Source organism: Sinocyclocheilus anshuiensis, unplaced genomic scaffold (genome assembly GCF_001515605.1).
Source record: "Sinocyclocheilus anshuiensis isolate Anshui unplaced genomic scaffold, SAMN03320099.WGS_v1.1 scaffold58, whole genome shotgun sequence".
Lineage (NCBI taxonomy): Eukaryota > Metazoa > Chordata > Actinopteri > Cypriniformes > Cyprinidae > Sinocyclocheilus > Sinocyclocheilus anshuiensis.
In genome coordinates this window covers 744,499-761,561 of record NW_015547688.1, presented here as the reverse complement: position 1 = coordinate 761,561, position 17,063 = coordinate 744,499, and the positions used below count along the sequence as shown (strand labels likewise).

At 38.4% G+C, this 17,063-nt stretch overlaps 1 protein-coding gene across 1 annotated transcript in view; it reads left to right on the top strand.

The window, feature by feature from the left end:
• LOC107703313 (BAI1-associated protein 3-like) overlaps window positions 1–16,767 on the top strand; it is a 50,429-nt gene extending 33,662 nt beyond the window's left edge. Inside the window, exons 14-33 of the mRNA XM_016505904.1 lie at window positions 193–310; window positions 2,430–2,554; window positions 2,942–3,032; window positions 4,197–4,253; window positions 5,383–5,480; window positions 5,801–5,852; window positions 5,949–6,100; window positions 6,291–6,414; window positions 7,371–7,514; window positions 7,672–7,767; window positions 8,053–8,268; window positions 9,920–9,988; window positions 10,074–10,153; window positions 10,343–10,451; window positions 12,722–12,793; window positions 12,873–12,956; window positions 14,098–14,218; window positions 15,236–15,359; window positions 15,484–15,689; window positions 16,656–16,767. Of these exons, the coding sequence (XP_016361390.1) occupies window positions 193–310; window positions 2,430–2,554; window positions 2,942–3,032; window positions 4,197–4,253; window positions 5,383–5,480; window positions 5,801–5,852; window positions 5,949–6,100; window positions 6,291–6,414; window positions 7,371–7,514; window positions 7,672–7,767; window positions 8,053–8,268; window positions 9,920–9,988; window positions 10,074–10,153; window positions 10,343–10,451; window positions 12,722–12,793; window positions 12,873–12,956; window positions 14,098–14,218; window positions 15,236–15,359; window positions 15,484–15,689; window positions 16,656–16,759 (2,242 nt within the window). The 3' untranslated portion in view covers window positions 16,760–16,767. The remainder of the gene's footprint in view (window positions 1–192; window positions 311–2,429; window positions 2,555–2,941; window positions 3,033–4,196; window positions 4,254–5,382; window positions 5,481–5,800; window positions 5,853–5,948; window positions 6,101–6,290; window positions 6,415–7,370; window positions 7,515–7,671; window positions 7,768–8,052; window positions 8,269–9,919; window positions 9,989–10,073; window positions 10,154–10,342; window positions 10,452–12,721; window positions 12,794–12,872; window positions 12,957–14,097; window positions 14,219–15,235; window positions 15,360–15,483; window positions 15,690–16,655) is intronic.
• The last annotated feature ends 296 nt before the right edge of the window (window positions 16,768–17,063 follow it).

The window sequence follows — 17,063 nt, the reverse complement described above, 5'->3', positions numbered from 1 at the left end:
TCATAGCTCATCTGTGACATGCCACGCAGTCGGCGTGTTTATTGACAGGATGAGCACAACAGCATGAAAACAGCAAATGCTTTTAACACCAAGACCCATCCTGATAATCGCTGCATGCTTCAGCTACACACGCCTGCCAACAGTGAGACTGACACTAGTGTGTAAAACGGATGTTTTTGCATGTGTTTGCAGCCGTTGGCAGTGTTACAGCAGCCATCACCGCTCTCAGAGGATGAGCTACGCTCTGCTCCTCAGGCTGCTGAAAACCGTGGAGGCAGAGTGGGAGGATACCGCTGTGCACGGGGAGCTGGTGGGTTTTTACAACAGCTCGCTGACCCTGAATGTCTGGGCACAGAGACCGCTTTTTGGTGTTTTACACATTAGGGGTGAATTCATTGCACTGCAGAAAATCATTTTCTTAATCAGCATTTTTGTTCTCGTTTCCCAGTAAAATGCATATGCTTGTAGAATGAGTTATGTTTAGTTTAGTTAAGAAGCAAATTTGCATGATATTGTCTGAGAATATTTGGAAGCAATATTTTTGTTTTAAGCATAAATCTAATAAAATGTAAAGAGGTTTATGTTTATAAATGGTAAAAAAGTCATTATATATAAATATCCTTTACAATTTTTGCTTAAATGTGAAGTACGTACTACTAATGTCATATTATCAAACTTATAATTTTATCATTTCCCAACAGTTATTCTTATCCTTACAATATCTTGCTGTTTTATCTGGGCTTGACAGTAAAGAATGTAGCAGAAACTTGAGTTTAGCTTACCTGTCAAGAAGAAACTCCACAAGTTTGGTGTCTCAGTTGAAACCCAAACAATCCATCAAATTCCTCTATCTTTTAAAAACACTGCTAAATTTCACCCATTTACCCATTATTTTACCCATTGGCTGTCTCTGTGTATTTTGGCAAGTTTTTATCAGATTTGATCTTGCACTTCTGTAAAAGAATCTGAGCCATGGCTAGACATCTACTAGCTCAGCCTGCTATACATTAGCCATGCCCCAAACTCTCGCTATTGGTTGAAGTGGAAAAATATCTGAGTTGGCCAGTGTTTACAGTTTTGGTGAGATAAAACCACGAATGGTACACTTAGTGACCAATAAAGTACAATCTTAAGTAAAATGGTTCTAAACAGAACCAAATTTGGATTATTTGGTTGTAACAATAGCAGAACCTTTTTGTGCTAAATAGGACCCTTTTGATAAGGTTTCATAAGTATCCATGATTTAAAAGTGCTATATAGGACCTATTACACAAGTAATAAAAAAAATCTAGCAATATGGATCATAAATTCAATATCTCCGTCACTTATTTAATTGAGAATTGGAGAGATGTATCCTTAACTGAACAGAGTTGGTCACAGTTACATGTTCTGTTAAACTACAGAGAGAAAAAGACATGACTGGTAGGAAACCAGTTACAATTTGAAAGTTAAAATTTATAGTCATTTTTAAAAGGAAAATGTACCTGTCAAGAGTGTGTTGACAGTCAGTCTGTGTAGTTGAATAGCTGAGCTCCAGAAAATCAATAATGAGGTGACTTTGACAGTTACAGATTTTAAAAACAAAAAGGCGGCAAAAAAGAACCATAAACTCTAACTCAAAGAACCATTTTAAAAGCAAAGGGTTCTTCGGTTACTTCATGTAAAAAAAGAACCTTATTTCTTAAGAGATTGTAGATTTGTAGATTAAGTGGATGTATTTTTTTACATTTAAAAAAAGCTTCACCTTTAAGGACATTTATGTTTCTTTATATATATTTAATAGTTTTGAGACATTTTACAGGAAAAACAAAACAAAAACAGAACATGTTTTTGCATTTGAAAAGCTTAACTTCTTTTTAGAATGTGGTGTCTTACAAAATGCCTTAGATGTTAATGCAGTGGCCTATGTCGACTTTGTTACATTGTCAATATTTGCACAAACACACCTCCTTTTTTTGTAAAGTGGTTTATTATATTCAGCGCTATTTGTCTGGTGTAGTTAATGTTCCATAAAGTGCTTGCAGAGTTGCGCTTTGCAAATTGCAATTGGTGCTGATTCACTGCGTAATACCTTCAGCGAATCGGGTGCTAATTAGCTGGTTGACTGGTTTTAGCCGGTCAACCAACCTGGTCTTAGCTGGTCATCAGGCTGGTTTTAGAGGGTTTTGGCCACTTCTTTAGCTGGTCAGGCTGGTCTTAGCAGGTTAGGCTCTGAGACCAGCTGGAACATCCAGCTAAGACCAGCCAACCAGCTTAGGCTGGTTTTAGCTGTTTTTTTCAGCAGGGAAAACAACGCAGTCGGCATGTGCAAATAAACAACGCTATCAGCGGGTGTAATTTATTCTCCGTGAATTCCCCCCTAAGGCTCTAGTTTAGAACTAATTCTTTTCATCTGGGTCCAGTCTGTAATTATGTGTTTCTGAGTGCAGGAGGGTCTCTTGGCAGAGAGCTTCAGACTTTACTGTGATTACTGCCTGTCTCAAATGAAGAGTATGCGTCAAGTATTCCCCTGCAACAACTCTGCTGCCATCATACGTTGTGAGCTTATGCTGAGGTGAATTCATACACACACACACAGGCTATAAAGACTCATGAACCTACACATATGTTCACAGGAGCTGGCCTTCATACGGTCGATTTCCAGGCCGAAGGACCAAAATAAAACCATTTCAATTCAGATATTTCTGCCATCAATTGCAGCAGCTGTGTCTGGGAACTCATGGTGATCTGCCCTTTCGGACTCCTATGGGTAGATCTGTATTGGGTAGTGTGACACACTAAAATTGACATCCTGTGGGCATTTCTAGTGTTGCTACTACAATGTAGTACAGTATACTGGGCTCAGAGACACACCACCACACAAACAATTCATGCAGTTTCCACATGGTGTCGTTGAAACTGTTCTTTGGATATTGATCTGCTGTGTGTATGTGTGCTTTAGGAGCATTGGTCACATGCAGTCAATGGCAACCTTTAGAGCCGTGTGTTCAAACCGCAGCGAACTGCAATTGGAAATAGCAACAGTTATAAAGGTAATAAGGTGATACAGACATACAACAGTGAGACATACAGTGGTTCCGAAAGGTATTTGGACACTGAAGCCACACTTTTTCAAAATGTACACTACTGTTCAAAAGTTTGGGGTAAATAAGCCCTGCTGAAAAAAACAATAGACACCATAACAAAATTTGTAATTTACTGGTAAATTACTGGTTATAATGGGACTTTTATTGGTTTTTAATGGAAACTGTAATGGACCCTATGGGTTTCTACTAGTATTTAGCCTTCTATTGGTGGCTTGTTAAAACCAATAAATCCTAATGGAATATGTCCCATAAACACACTACAGAATACCATTTTTTTAAATAGTTTTAATGGTTAAAAGTTGATGGTTTGCAATGTTTGTAATGGTATTTGCAGTGGAAACGTTCTGTGATGGTTTCTATTGTTTTTTCAGCAGAAATAATTGTATTTAGTCAGGACACATTAAATTGACCAAACGTGACAGAAATCTGTTATAACCTTTTAAATGGCTTTACTTTTTCAAATAAATGCTGTTATTTTTTAACTTCCATTTCATCAAAGAATCCTGAAAAAATGTATCATGGTTTCCACAAAAATATCGAGCAGCACTACTGTTTTCAACATTGATAATACGAAGAAATGTTTCTTGAGCATCATATAAACATTTTAGAATTATTTATAAAGGATCATGTGTCACTGAAGACTGAAGTAGTGATGCTGAAAATTCGGCTTTGATATGTTTTAACGCAAAAAGTTGCAAAATTGCAAATTATAAATACATTGTTCAAAATACAGACAAAAGTAGTGTAATACTTTCTGGTTGCCAAACATAGAATATACTTCATGAGAGGAACCTTATATACTTCACCTGTGGTTGATATATTACACCTCTGTGAACTGGAGAGGAAATTACTTCATACATCTTGAGAGACCAGATGGTTAAAGGTCGTGGCTCTGAGAAAAGCTCTAGCAGATGCTACTTGATTTTATATTTTGTATTGAATGCATCTACATTTCTACAGTTAGTTGGGTTCATGTGTCCAAAATTGTCCAAATGCTTTTGGGGCTACTGTACACAGTGATTTTAAATAGTTAATATTTTACTAAATTATGGATACATTTGTATATTACTACTATTTTTAATTTGTTTCTTTGTTTATTCCTGACTTTAGAAAGGTACAGTTGAGTGGTATGAAGGAATAATATCAAACATCAAACCAGATGAAGGCGTAAGTATTGATTTAATTACCATTTAAAAGTGTTTTCAAATGTAGTTCCAACCATTTATGTACTGCACAAAGAAAGCTTGGAAACCGACATTAATACCTAGTTTCAGTGGCCCTTTATATTATGACTTATATTAGCATATACAGTGGTGTGAAAAAGTGTTGGCCCCCTTCCCGATTTCTTATTTTTTTGCATGTTTGTCACACTTTAATGTTTCAGATCATCAAACAAATTTAAATATTATTAAAAGATAACACAAGTAAAAACAACATGCAGTTTTTAAATGAAGGTTTTTATTATTAAGGGAAAACAAAATCCAAAACTACATGGCCCTGTGAAAAAGTGTTTGCCCCCTAAACCTAATAACTGGTTGGGCCACCCTTAGCAGCAACAACTGCAATCAAGAGTTTGCGATAACTTGCAATGAGTCTGTTACAGCGCTGTGGAGGAATTTTGGTCCACTCATCTATGCAGAATTGTTGTAATTCAGCCACATTGGAGGGTTTTCGAGCATGAACCGCCTTTTTAAGGTCATGCCACAGCATCTCAATAGGATTCAGGTCAGGACTTTGACTAGGCCACTCCAAAGTCTTCATTTTGTTTTTCTTCAGCCATTCAGAGGTGGACTTGCTGGTGTGTTTTGGATCATTGTCCTGCTGCAGAAGATTTCTTGATTGCGAACAGGTGTGGCAGTAATCAGGCCTGGGTGTGGCTAGAGAAATTGAACTCAGGTGTGATAAACCACAGTTTTAACAGGGGGGCAAACACTTCTTCACACAGGGTCATGTAGTTTTGGATTTTGTCTTCCCTTAATAATAAAAAACTTCATTTAAAAACTGCATGTTGTGTTTACTTGTGTTATCTTTGACTAATATTTAAATTTGTTTGATGATCTGAAACATTAAAGTGTGACAAACTTGCAAAAAAATAAGAAATCAGGAAGGGGGCCAACACTTTTTCACACCACTGTAATATAAAACTGGAACAAACAGAAAATGTTGTACTATATGTCTACATTCATACTGCTGTAGTTAAAGCACCTGTAGTTTCTCTGTTGCTCATAACTGTACAATAAAGCATTGGTCAAGCATTTCAGTAGCTGATGTACCTGTTGTCTGCACATCTCTACAGACTCTAGAGGAGCAGCTGAGGCGTTTGATTACGGTGGTGGATGCAGTATGTGTTGATGTGCAGAGAGGACAAAATGTCTACAACAAGCTTTATTACAGGTATCTTTAGACATGTGTAATTTCAGAATTACACAAAATAATGACTATTTTCAAACAGGTTTCCAAAGCATGCTCCCTGCCTACCACTGGTCGGTCAAACAGTCCCACTACAAACTCACGCCAAGTCAGGATTGCTGTTTTGTGCAGAACAAACAGAACAATGTTTTGATTGCCCTGCAGAGACACAGCATTCAGGAAAACCAGCCTATGAATAGCTTATTTAAAGCACACTTCATTTTTAATAAGATGGTTTGGGACACAACAACAATGAAACAAGTGTAAAAAAAACATAGAAACATTTTTTGTGTCTTGTCTTTCAGCTCTGTGAAGGTTGACTTCTTCAGCATCTCCTACCGGCAGTTAGAGAAACTTGTAAGTTTGAGCACCCCTGGGAATGCTTAAAAATAAGTCTTGCCTCGATAAACAGGAGTCAGACGATAGAGCTTTAATGTTGTGCTGTGTCTCCAGGTGGCAGATGACGTGAATGTGGCAATGGAGCGAGTGTGTGGGAACCTGGAGCAGGAGAGTTCGCGACTCACCCAAACCATGGGAGAGACCCTTTTTGAGCACTACATGTCTCTGAAATCCCTCAAGCGCTTCAGGGAGTTTCTGCCTCTTAAGTTAGTCACTGGGATCCTCTTAATCCATCTGCTAATTCATCAGCTAGACTAATTGAAAGAGTGAATGCACATGAGGATAGATTGCTGATAGATTGATGATTCTACTAATTGACAAGGTTATCTACTCTTGAGTGAGCCCGAGGATGGCTTAGTCATAACTGGTGATTCACATGTGGACATTTCTTTTCAGAGACACTAAGATGTTGGCTCTAACTGGATATCACAACTGGTTCAAGACCTCTATTCATAAATGGCTACAGATTGTACATGAAAGATCCACTGACAGGATCCGCAAAGCTGTGGAAATGGATCAGGTGAGTTGGAGGCCAAACTAAAGCATTATAGCATACTATAGCTACCAATACAATATGTGGTCAATTAATTTGAGTTTTTCAATGGCGATGTCGGAAAGAATAGCATAAAATAGCAACAGATTATCGGCCTGGGCCTGTTTCCAGAAAACTATGGATTGACTTAACATGAACATATGAGATTAATTTTAAAAACATATTTAAAGTGTTGTACAGCAATAACAGTGATAGCAATGCTGCAGATGAGTAGACAGAGAGAAATAGCTTATGGAAGGTGAGGAAGATGGTGTGGGGCAACATGATGACAAGCCAAGACATGTGTAATGGTTTCCATGCCTTCCACTGAGTCATTGTAAAACGCATTTCCACTTTAAAGACAGCATATCCGCCTCTGCTGAATTTTATTCATATAGCTGTCTGCAACCGTCATGCCAATACTTTGTTTATACCAACATTGGTTGCCCACCCAAAATTTCATTTTCAATTATATTATTTTATTTTTATATTAGATTATTTTGTTTTTGTTAAATATAAATGTATTTGCTTTAATGAAAACAAATTATGAAAAAATATAAGAATAGTAGCATCAACTGTATTAAGTTTAAAAATATTTTTGTGGATTTCCTGCACTTTTCACTAGACTTTCCAGTACTAGTTTCAGTGCTTTTGGGATTAAGTTGAACCTATAATTTTAAGAATTTTTATATAATAATTTCTATTAACTACTTACAGTTCTTTTTTGCAGAAAATGTTCTTCACAGTAAAAAGAAATGTTTCTTTTAAGAACTGTTCACTGAAAGGCTCTTTGTGGAACCCAAAATGGTTCTTCTATGGCTTCACTGCGAAAACCCCCTTCAGTTTTAAGTGTGTGCTGAGAAGACAAAAATCAAGTTAATGTACCCCACTGAGAGAGTATTGTGTTGGCTGCATAGCGTAACGTGTCTATTTTAATGACACAGCTGGAGCAGATCCAGAGTCAGACCAAACACAGCTCCTCGGCGGTGGACGTTACAACATGCTTCAGCCAGGTGCGGGAGTTCTGGGCCCAGCTGGCGTGGCCTGATTCAGCGGGAGCCTTCATTTTCATCACACGCCTGACGGACGTGAGCGCCTCTAAGCTCCACTTTCATAAGCATGCAGTTTAAGCTTGCACAGCTGGGGAGCGGCGGTCAAAAACTGAAAATAAAAAGCATGCTCGTAATGGAAAGGAGAATTGATGGTTTCACCCACATAACGCAATTCTTTCTTGATGTGTGGCAGAATTTCTGCAGCGAGGCGGTGTGTTACGCCGAGCTGATCAAGCGCAAGATTGAGAGGGGCCAGCTGGGACGAGACCACAAGAGTTTCATCGTGCAGGTACCGCTTCTGGGCAAGGGAGGGTTGGCTTTCATTACGAGCGAAGTAAATGTCAGCGTTGAGTGCTTCTCCCTGACAACACTGACGTCTCAGCGGTGCGCCTGTGTCACAGTGTGTCTGACCTCGTTAGCGCCCCCTTTTCATTTTGCACTATATGCTTTCTCTCTCCCTCCGCCCCATTTAGACATCCTTATTTTCTTCCTTTTTGTTCTTTCCACTCTTTACCTCTCCTTTCCTCATTTCCGATCTCCCTTCCTCCTCTTCCTGGCTGCTGCTTTGGCGCAGGTTTGTGTCGCTCTGAATAGCACGGAGCATGTGCGTGTGTACCTGGGGGGTCTGCCGCGGGAGCTGGACTGGCGGGGGGTCGAACAGGCCATGGAGGAGTCATGCGGCTTGGAAGGGAAGGAGCAGGTCAACAAGTCCCTCAATGGGCAGCTCTACAACGCTGATATCGACCTGCAGAGGGCGGCTAAACGCCTAATCACACACCTTACTGATAGGGTAATGGCATACATCAAGAAGCACAGTTCAGCTGCTAAGAGACCTGATTATATCAAGAGCTATGGCAACATACTGTACAAGCATATTGTACCCAAACATAGGTTTCAGAAAATTTGATTTCTGGGGTGCCTTTCCCATTCAAGGACGTAACTCATTACTTAAAGAAATAGTTCACCCAAAAATTAAAATTAACGCATGATTTACTCACCCTCAAGCGATCCTGGGTGTATATGACTTTCTTCTTTCCGACGAATACAATTGGAGTTGCATTAAAAAATGTCCTGGCTCCTCCAAACTTTATAATGGCAGTGAATGGGGGTCGAAATTTTGAAGTCCAATAAAAGTGCATCCATCCATCATAAAAAGTAGTCCACATGGCTCCGGGAGGTTGATAAAGGCCTTCTGAAGCGAATCGATGCATTTGTGCAGGAAAAATGTCCTTAAAACTTCATAAACTAATCTCTATCTTCCACTAACTGTCTTATGCGCATTCACGAGAGAGTGGCGTCCAGCGGATGACGTAAGACATAGGCAAACGTGGTGACGAATGCAAAAGCGCAAAGGAGAGAGCAAAACAAAACACCGGTCACGAATTAGAAGTAAAAAAACATGGATTTGTAAAGAAAAATGTCGGAGGATTTTGATACAAGCCAAGAGTAGACTGTTTTTCCTTTGTTGTAAAGAAAACTTGGTTCTCGCGAGACTAGCATATTCTCACCGGAGCCATGTGGAGCACTTTTTATGATGGATAGACACACTTTTTTGGGCTTCAAAATCTCAACGGCTATTCACTTCCATTATAAAGCTTGGAGGAGCCAGGACATTTTTTAAATATAACTGATTGCATTCGTCTGAAAGAAGAATGACATATACACCTAAGATGGCTTGAGGGTGAGTAAATCATAGGAAATTTTCATGTTTGGGTGAACTAACCATTTAACTACGTAATTTAATGCAACATTGGATAAATAAACTAATGTCAGATTAAAAATAATTAAATTAATGTCAGATTATTTCTGTAAAAGCTAGTCATCTCTGTTTCCCGAGACTATAGAAACTTTGTCGCTCAGCCGTTGTTTGAACCACATTGTTTTAACAATATAGAATTGCCGTTAATGACATCACAATTGTGTTTGAAGCAATAACTTATGCTAGTTAATTCAAGGTAGAATTAAAGTTAGATGTAATGCTATGTTATGTATGTTATGTAAACAACAAACATGGCATCAGAAAACTTCTTTGTTATTTTTGTTCACCATTGTTTTACTTTATTTCCAGATGTTTGAGGTTCCCTCAGAGTACAAGAGCGCATTCACACATGCGCAGTCTTTAAAAACGTCACTTTTATTCTCTTGACAAACATGGAATGGAAGATATAGATTGTACCACGTCAAGTCAACGTCAAACTATGCTTATAACCACATTTCAAGAGCAGTACTTCCAATTATTTGCGAAGTTTAAAGTTTGCGATGCTGCTTTGCGAATGTTTGTTGGAACTGAAGTTTTGGGGAAAACCAAATCATTGAACTATGTTGATAACAACAGACATTGTGACCATAGTTGGCTAAAGATGGTTTTGGGAAACACACCCCTGACTGCTGCACAGTTTCTGGAGTAAAATGTCAATCACATAAAACTTTGTCCCACACAGATGCTTCCTGAACTCAGAAGATGTATTCAACACATCAGCCTATCTCCAGACTCCATTAACACTGATGAGGTATGTATGAATAAACAGAGAAAGAACATGTAATTATGGCGTAATGTGTTTTTCAACGTATGTCCTCTTTGATGAACTGCTCCAGGCTGTGGCTCCTCTGATGAAGTACCTAGATGACACTCTAGTCATCCTCAATGAGTCACTGGTTAAAGAGAATCTAACAAGGTAATTACTTGCTTCATTTAGTGATAAGGGGGACATACTGTAATGATAACAGTAATGACACACAGATTTATCCTTGGAAGCATGTTTTTTTTTTCAAGTAAATTGGGCTCTGTAAAGTGGTAATCGACTGCATGTGAAGGAGGTCACTGTGTCCGTGAGCATGATCTTTCTGGTTGTTGTTCACCCCAGGGTTCTGCAGAGTCTGTGGGAGGTGCTCCTGCGGATGATCCTGGACACTGTGGGGGAAAACAGGGGCGTCCAGGTGGAATTCTACTCACGGTTCCAGTACACTGTAGAGGTCAGTCACATAGCTGCTTTTCCATCGCTGGGCAAAAACAGGTTCTCGTTGTTTAAGCATTCCATGCCGATCCAGCCCAGCCGGTACAGATATGGCTTCATTTTCCACAGTGGGGCTGATAACAGAGCTCGTAATACAATATATCAGTCGTTGCCTCAGTAATCAGTGCTGGGTAGTAACTGATTACATGTAATCTGGATTACATAATCAGATTCCAAAAATTAAGTACTTGTAATTATATTACATTTTAAAATACTCCAAATCAGACTACAGTTACTTTTTTATTGATTACATGATTACATATTATTCACACAAGTCTTTGTCTTTGGAAGGCTTTTGTCTTTGAAACGCATTACAATGCATAAAATCACATGATTTTTTATTTATATGTATAGCAGGGATTTCCATATGATAAGTGCAAAGTCAAATCCTTAAGAGGAAGAAAACAGCAATTTTTAGTACATAAATTTCCTACTCAGCTGAACCTCTTTCACCTAATATATTTACTTGACGTCAACCTGAGATTTTAAAGTAATAGTACAAAGTTAATAATTACGTAAAACATTTGCATGTTCATGGTTCTTTAACATTGGTTAATTGTCAAATGAAATGCAGGTAAACAAATAAAATATTTCATGTTTTTTAGTAAGCATTTCATTTTTTATGATTTAATGATTTATTTTAATTTTACATTTTTTATGATTTAATTAATTATTCGCTTTTCGTTGACAGTTTCTTTATAGACGCCAGTTTGGAAAACATTGATGTAATTTAATGTTTAATGAACTTCATGATTTTAATAATGAATGGAATATATTTTCATTCTCTTTGTATTTTTATATCAATATGGTACAATATTATCCTGTTTAAATCACTGTGATAAATTGGTTAGGTCAAAAGTAATCTAAAAGTAATCAAACCATAGTCTGATTACATTACCTAAAATGTGTAATGTAATGGATTACGTTACTAGCTACAATTTGTGTCTTGTCATTTGGAATCAGTAACGGACTACTATTGTATCTACCCAGCTCTGTCGGTAATCCAAGTGCTAACATACAGTTTGAGATGTAAATAGCAACTGCAATATGGAGGATGATCAGATATTTCTGTTTACAACATTGAAATAGCATTTGGCTACAGAGAGAAACTGGTAGCCAGACAACAGACCAGGGACCAATCCTGAGTATCGACGTCATTGCACGCAGGCTACCAGCAGGGTTCCAGGTTGAGAATGGTTTGTAATCGTACCGTGCCGAACCAAGCTCAAGTGGAAATATAACTGTAACTGTTCTTTACCATTCTTTGAACTGTTCGGCTCGACGGTGGAGAAGCGGCTAATATGTATCACGAAGTCCCTTTCAAAGATATGCAATTCACTCTGTGACCGTATTTGACAGCTGTTTCACTCATACAAAACCAACTCCTATACTTGCATGGGGAAATAACAAAGTCTCAATAGCTTGCCAAATTCATGTTTAACATTTCAAATCAGCCATAAAATCGGACATGAACTGTCCTATAAAAGTTTTTTATGCTCAGTGTTAAAAAATAATTTCAGGTTGGTCCACATGTGCAGTCCCAAGCGCAGGTCTCAGGACACAACTTTGAACACGAAAAAACTCACAAAGAAACATGCGGATGTAGACACATGACAAATTAATACAATATGTGTTCAAAAATGGCTTTAACATGTCCTCCAAATGGATGGAATCATAATCTAGAGATAAAAAAGAGGTTGGCAGGTCCCTTGCCTGAGCTCCAGCAGCATTTTTAGAGAAAATGAGTACTATATTAGTGAAGTTAGTTAGAAAATGCAGCTGAAAGCCAACTATGTGTTTTGCCAGCTGGCGGTTTATTACAAGAGCTCTGTGACTGCAAAGGGCAGTGATCCTCATGTCCGGTTTCTCTCAGTCTGCATTCACCGTCACGGTTTTACATCATGCCTGACCCCGTCAGATATTCGCCAGTGCTCTTGGCCACAGCTCAGTGGAGAACTTAGGACATCCCCAGTAGCATGTCAATATGTGAGATCCAGTATTCCAACAGAGAGGAACTGGCAGGAACTCACCACAGATTTACATGAAAACTCATGAAGTTCCGAGTGAGCATAACAAGTCTCAAGAGCATGTTACGAGAGTCTGCATGTCTGCTGGAGTCTGTGCAGTCAAAGAAAGAGCACAAAAAAAAAAATGACATAAGGTATAAAGTACAATGACTTGCATTGATTGTCAGTCAGGCTACCTTAATAACAAGCTCTTTTTATGCAGACACTGGTGCGGTTCTTCCATGCTGATGGAGAAGGACTGCTCTTGGAAGACCTTAAGAGTGGAGATTATAAGGTATTCTTACCTTTAATCAATGTGGCTGACGAAATGATTAAGCATGGCTTCATCCGCCTTTCCTCTTCCTTCCCATCAGGCCCTGGACGAGGAGCTGCGTCTGAACAAATGCTCCTCCTTTGAGCTGATCGAACAGTATGTCCTGGAGAAAATCTCTCAGCAGGTGGGTAGGAGTCCTGCTGGGCCGCCACAGCTTTTAGCTCCAGCCCTGCAGAGAGAGGAGGTGTTGATTAGGAGCTAAGACATCTCAAATATTATTCCTTCCTCTGATGATTAAAAGTTTACATCAGTCATTTCCTCTTTGACTTAGCGTTCTTTGCACTGTGAAAGATTTCGCAGCCTCTGACTGTGTCTCAAATCCTGCTAAGCTGACTTGCTGTCTGCTGCCTATGGGGGCAGATGTCTGCACAACCAGCATGCTATGAAACCGAACCGAACCTCATAAATATCTGATCGGAACTGCTTTCACAGGCAGCAACTTTGTTGACTTCTTTAAAAAAAGTTTGCTGCTAAACAAATATTCCTCCTCAGATCAAGTTCACGAAAAGCATGTCCCACAGTTGATGTTAGCATGTTGCTAAGCTAGTCAATTCTTTAATAGTTATGTAACGCGCGTAATTGTATATGCGAGCTTCACAGTTCTTACCACGTGCTGGCTCGTGGGTTCTTGGCTTTGTTGCAAGGAGAACTTGCAAGGGAGAACTAAGAATTTAGAAGTTAATGTGGGAATTCAAGTGATTTTGCTTGAAAACTTAAGGCAATTTTATATTTCTTGTCCTCCTTTTTCACGTGTAGCTTCATGATTTAGCTAAATGAGTGGCGTTTCCTGGCAAGCTTTATAGCTTTACTTCATGAACATTTACAGCAAATGCACACAAAATACATTTTGTTTTAAATTGACATCATCGTATCAGGAAAGTCAAGGTTAAAATAAAAACCGGTGGTGGTGTTCATGTAAGGTAAATATGATCATGCCGACATGACCTGAAGTAAGATTTATCCAATAACTTAATATCACTATATACATGGGAGATACATGCAGGGTTGCAACAAATTTTGGCCACAGTGTGGTGGGCCAATCTCAAAAAGTAGCATCATTTCACCACCTACAATTTGAGACTATTTTCACACCAGGTCCACTATGGTGCTCAAAAATGCTATTTCACTTGCTTTTGAGGCACAACCTGTAAATTGTAGAGTTTCAACCTTACCTAATGTGTTATTAGTTCTAAACTTGATGTGAATGTTATATGTATTATGTGCTATAGATGGTAATCTTTAACAGATGTGCATGTGCTTTACAGAGAATCTTAAAGCACAGTCGTTTTGGTCGTATCAGTTTGAAGTGTTACTATGATGCCCCTGAGCAAAGACTCACTGTGGAGATACTGCATGCAGCTGACCTCATTGCCCTGGATGCTAACGGTAAAAAAAAATAAACATTATTAGTATATTATATATATAATATATATTAATCCTTATTGGTTATTTATTTTGCATGCTCATTTCCCTTATGTTTACATTTATATGCCTAAATTCACTTACAGTATAGCAATTAAAATATGTTTTTGTATTTTTATTTATTCAGAAAAAAATGAAATGAAGTTGTAATATCTGACCGATTTTTAATATCTATGAATCCATATTCTAGCAATGTTTCTACTGTAAACCCCTAAGCCTAATTATTTAAAAAATGTGCATGTAATTTTTTTTTTTTTTAAACCTATAGATTCCATGTATTTATTTTTTTATTTTGGGAAAAAATGACAGAGAGAGAGAGAGAGAGAGAGAGAGAGAGAGAGAGAGAGAGAGCTAGAGAGAGGGGGGGGTCACATTACAATGGAGTCAGCTGGTACCGCAGTGGCTTTTTGTTCCACAGCAAATTATCTGCCAGTTTAGCATCAAAAATAATCAGTTTGATGAGTATTGTATATACTGGCAGCTCTATGTGATGCAGTATTGATCGAGCTGCAGCTGTAGCACTAGTCAGAGAGAGAGAGAGAGAGAGAGACTGATTTTTAACGGTCTATTTATTTACAATGAAAAATAAAACATTAAAGCACTAAACACTGATAGAGAGACAGCGAGAGAGAGTGAGAGAGTCATTTAAAATTAAAATGTGAAAATCTCCTATTGACTAACATTGACATTGTTCAGCATTCAAAATATGAAGGAAAGTAATGATTTCATAACATTTGCATCCTGAATTCTATTCTATTACATCTGGTGTCTGTTGCATATTTTAACCAATTATAGCCAATTTTACATTGTAACAAATTAGTTGCATTGTGTGTTGATTCTGATGTGAAAGTTTTCTTAAAATGTTGGCACTATTCCTTTTCTGCTGTTTATTACTGCTATTTCTTTCCAAATCTAGTTACTTACTAATATTTTCTGTTGTCATGTGTTACTGGATTTGTCTCCAAATTCGTGCTTTCCTAGGCCTCAGCGACCCGTTTGTCATCGTGGAGCTGTGTCCTCACCATCTGTTCCCCACGGCTCGGAGTCAGCGCACCCAAGTGAAGCTCAAAACCCTGCATCCGGTTTTTGATGAGCTTTTTTACTTGTGAGTACCACACCAACTACTTACCTTAACACTTGAGTCCCAGCGCCCTAAACAGCCCTTTGATCCCATTTGCTTCTTCACAGCCATGCCAAACAGCTCTTTGATCCCATTTGTTTCTTCACAGCCATGTCAGCCCTGAGCAGTACAGGCACAGGTGTGCCTGTCTGACCTTCACTGTGATGGACTATGATTGGTTGTCCACTAATGATTTCGCTGGCGAGGCTGTTGCCCCACTGAGTGACTTCTGCTGGCCGGGCAGGCCAAGTGCCACACCTGCTGGAAAGACCCTTCAACCGGTTATCCTGCACTTGTCCCGCCAAAAACCAAGCGGTATGCTAATCTGTCCATTTTATTCACCTACCTGTGACATTTCTCCTTAAGAGTAAGCATAAAACGTCTTAAATCAGGGGTACTCATCTCTGCTTCTGGAGACCTACTGAACCTTCGTGTAGAGTTTAGATCTAGTCCTGCTCTTAAACACCTGCCTGTAATTGTCTAGTAATCCTGAAGACCTTTATTAGCTGGATCAGATGTGTTTGATTAGGCCTGAAGCTAACGGTACCTTTTTCCTATATCTACGAGTTCGCAATTACAATGTGATTACAACAGTCAGGGGATTTTGATCTGAACAAAATGGAAGTGTTAGGAATTTAAAAAATGAGAAAGATATATGAAAATATCTGCCTAAGACAAAGCGCTATTGTTATAAATGAAAGCACAAAATGCACCTTTCCTGATGCTTTTTTAGGTATGTTCCTTATTCTCTCACAAACCTGTCAGCTGGGTTCAATTTTCCAGTAAATGTTATTGGTATTCTTCATCAACATAAAAAACAAAACAAAAAAAAAACATATTATACTCAATAACAGATTGCTTCCACAATGATTCTTGAACCATTGACAAATTGGCCTTGAAGAAAATCTCAATTTTGCACAAATATCTCATAACTAAAATATTTTTGCCATGATTTAGAGTAGCATAAACTCTCCACAAAAGCAACTTTATATAAACAGTGTTGAGTCCTGTGGAATAATGCATAATTTCACAGTAAACATGACATGTTATTTAAAGACTGCTGCTTATTTCTACATTCAGAGAGAGAAAAGCAAGTAGGAATGGTTAGATTTCATTGTTTTGTCAGCATTGCTTGGTGTTTAGTATCTGTTGCAGTCTGTCCTCTTGAAAGGATTTCCAATTACATGTGTCATTGTCTATCGAGAGGTCTGCCACCTCAACATTATTGTTGTGTCTGGTCTGATGGATTCATTTCTGACTGAGTTGCTTCTTGTGATACAGAGAAGCCCATCATGAAGATGCTGGAGGCGAGAACGGGAGACAGAGAGGCTCAAGAGTTTGTGCGAAAGCTGAAAGAGATCGAGAAGTCAATGGAGGAAGAGTAATGTGTCCCCTGTAGTGCACGTATTTCTGATGGTGGTCTTTTTTTACCTGTTGTACAATGTTTACTCTTTAAATGCAAACTATTTTCAATGTATTTTTGACTGTTGTCCAGAAAAAAAGGTAGGATCATGTTTAAAGATCAGTATTTTATCACTGTTCAGCACTTAATGTGTGCTGTGTTTTGATGTTGAAGCCCTCTGATGGAGCTTATTGTTCATAGGATTGTATGAATTTAGTAGTAGAAGGGTCTATTTTGAAAGAAACATTTGAATTCAAACGCTTATCTGAGCTATAGATTATGACTGG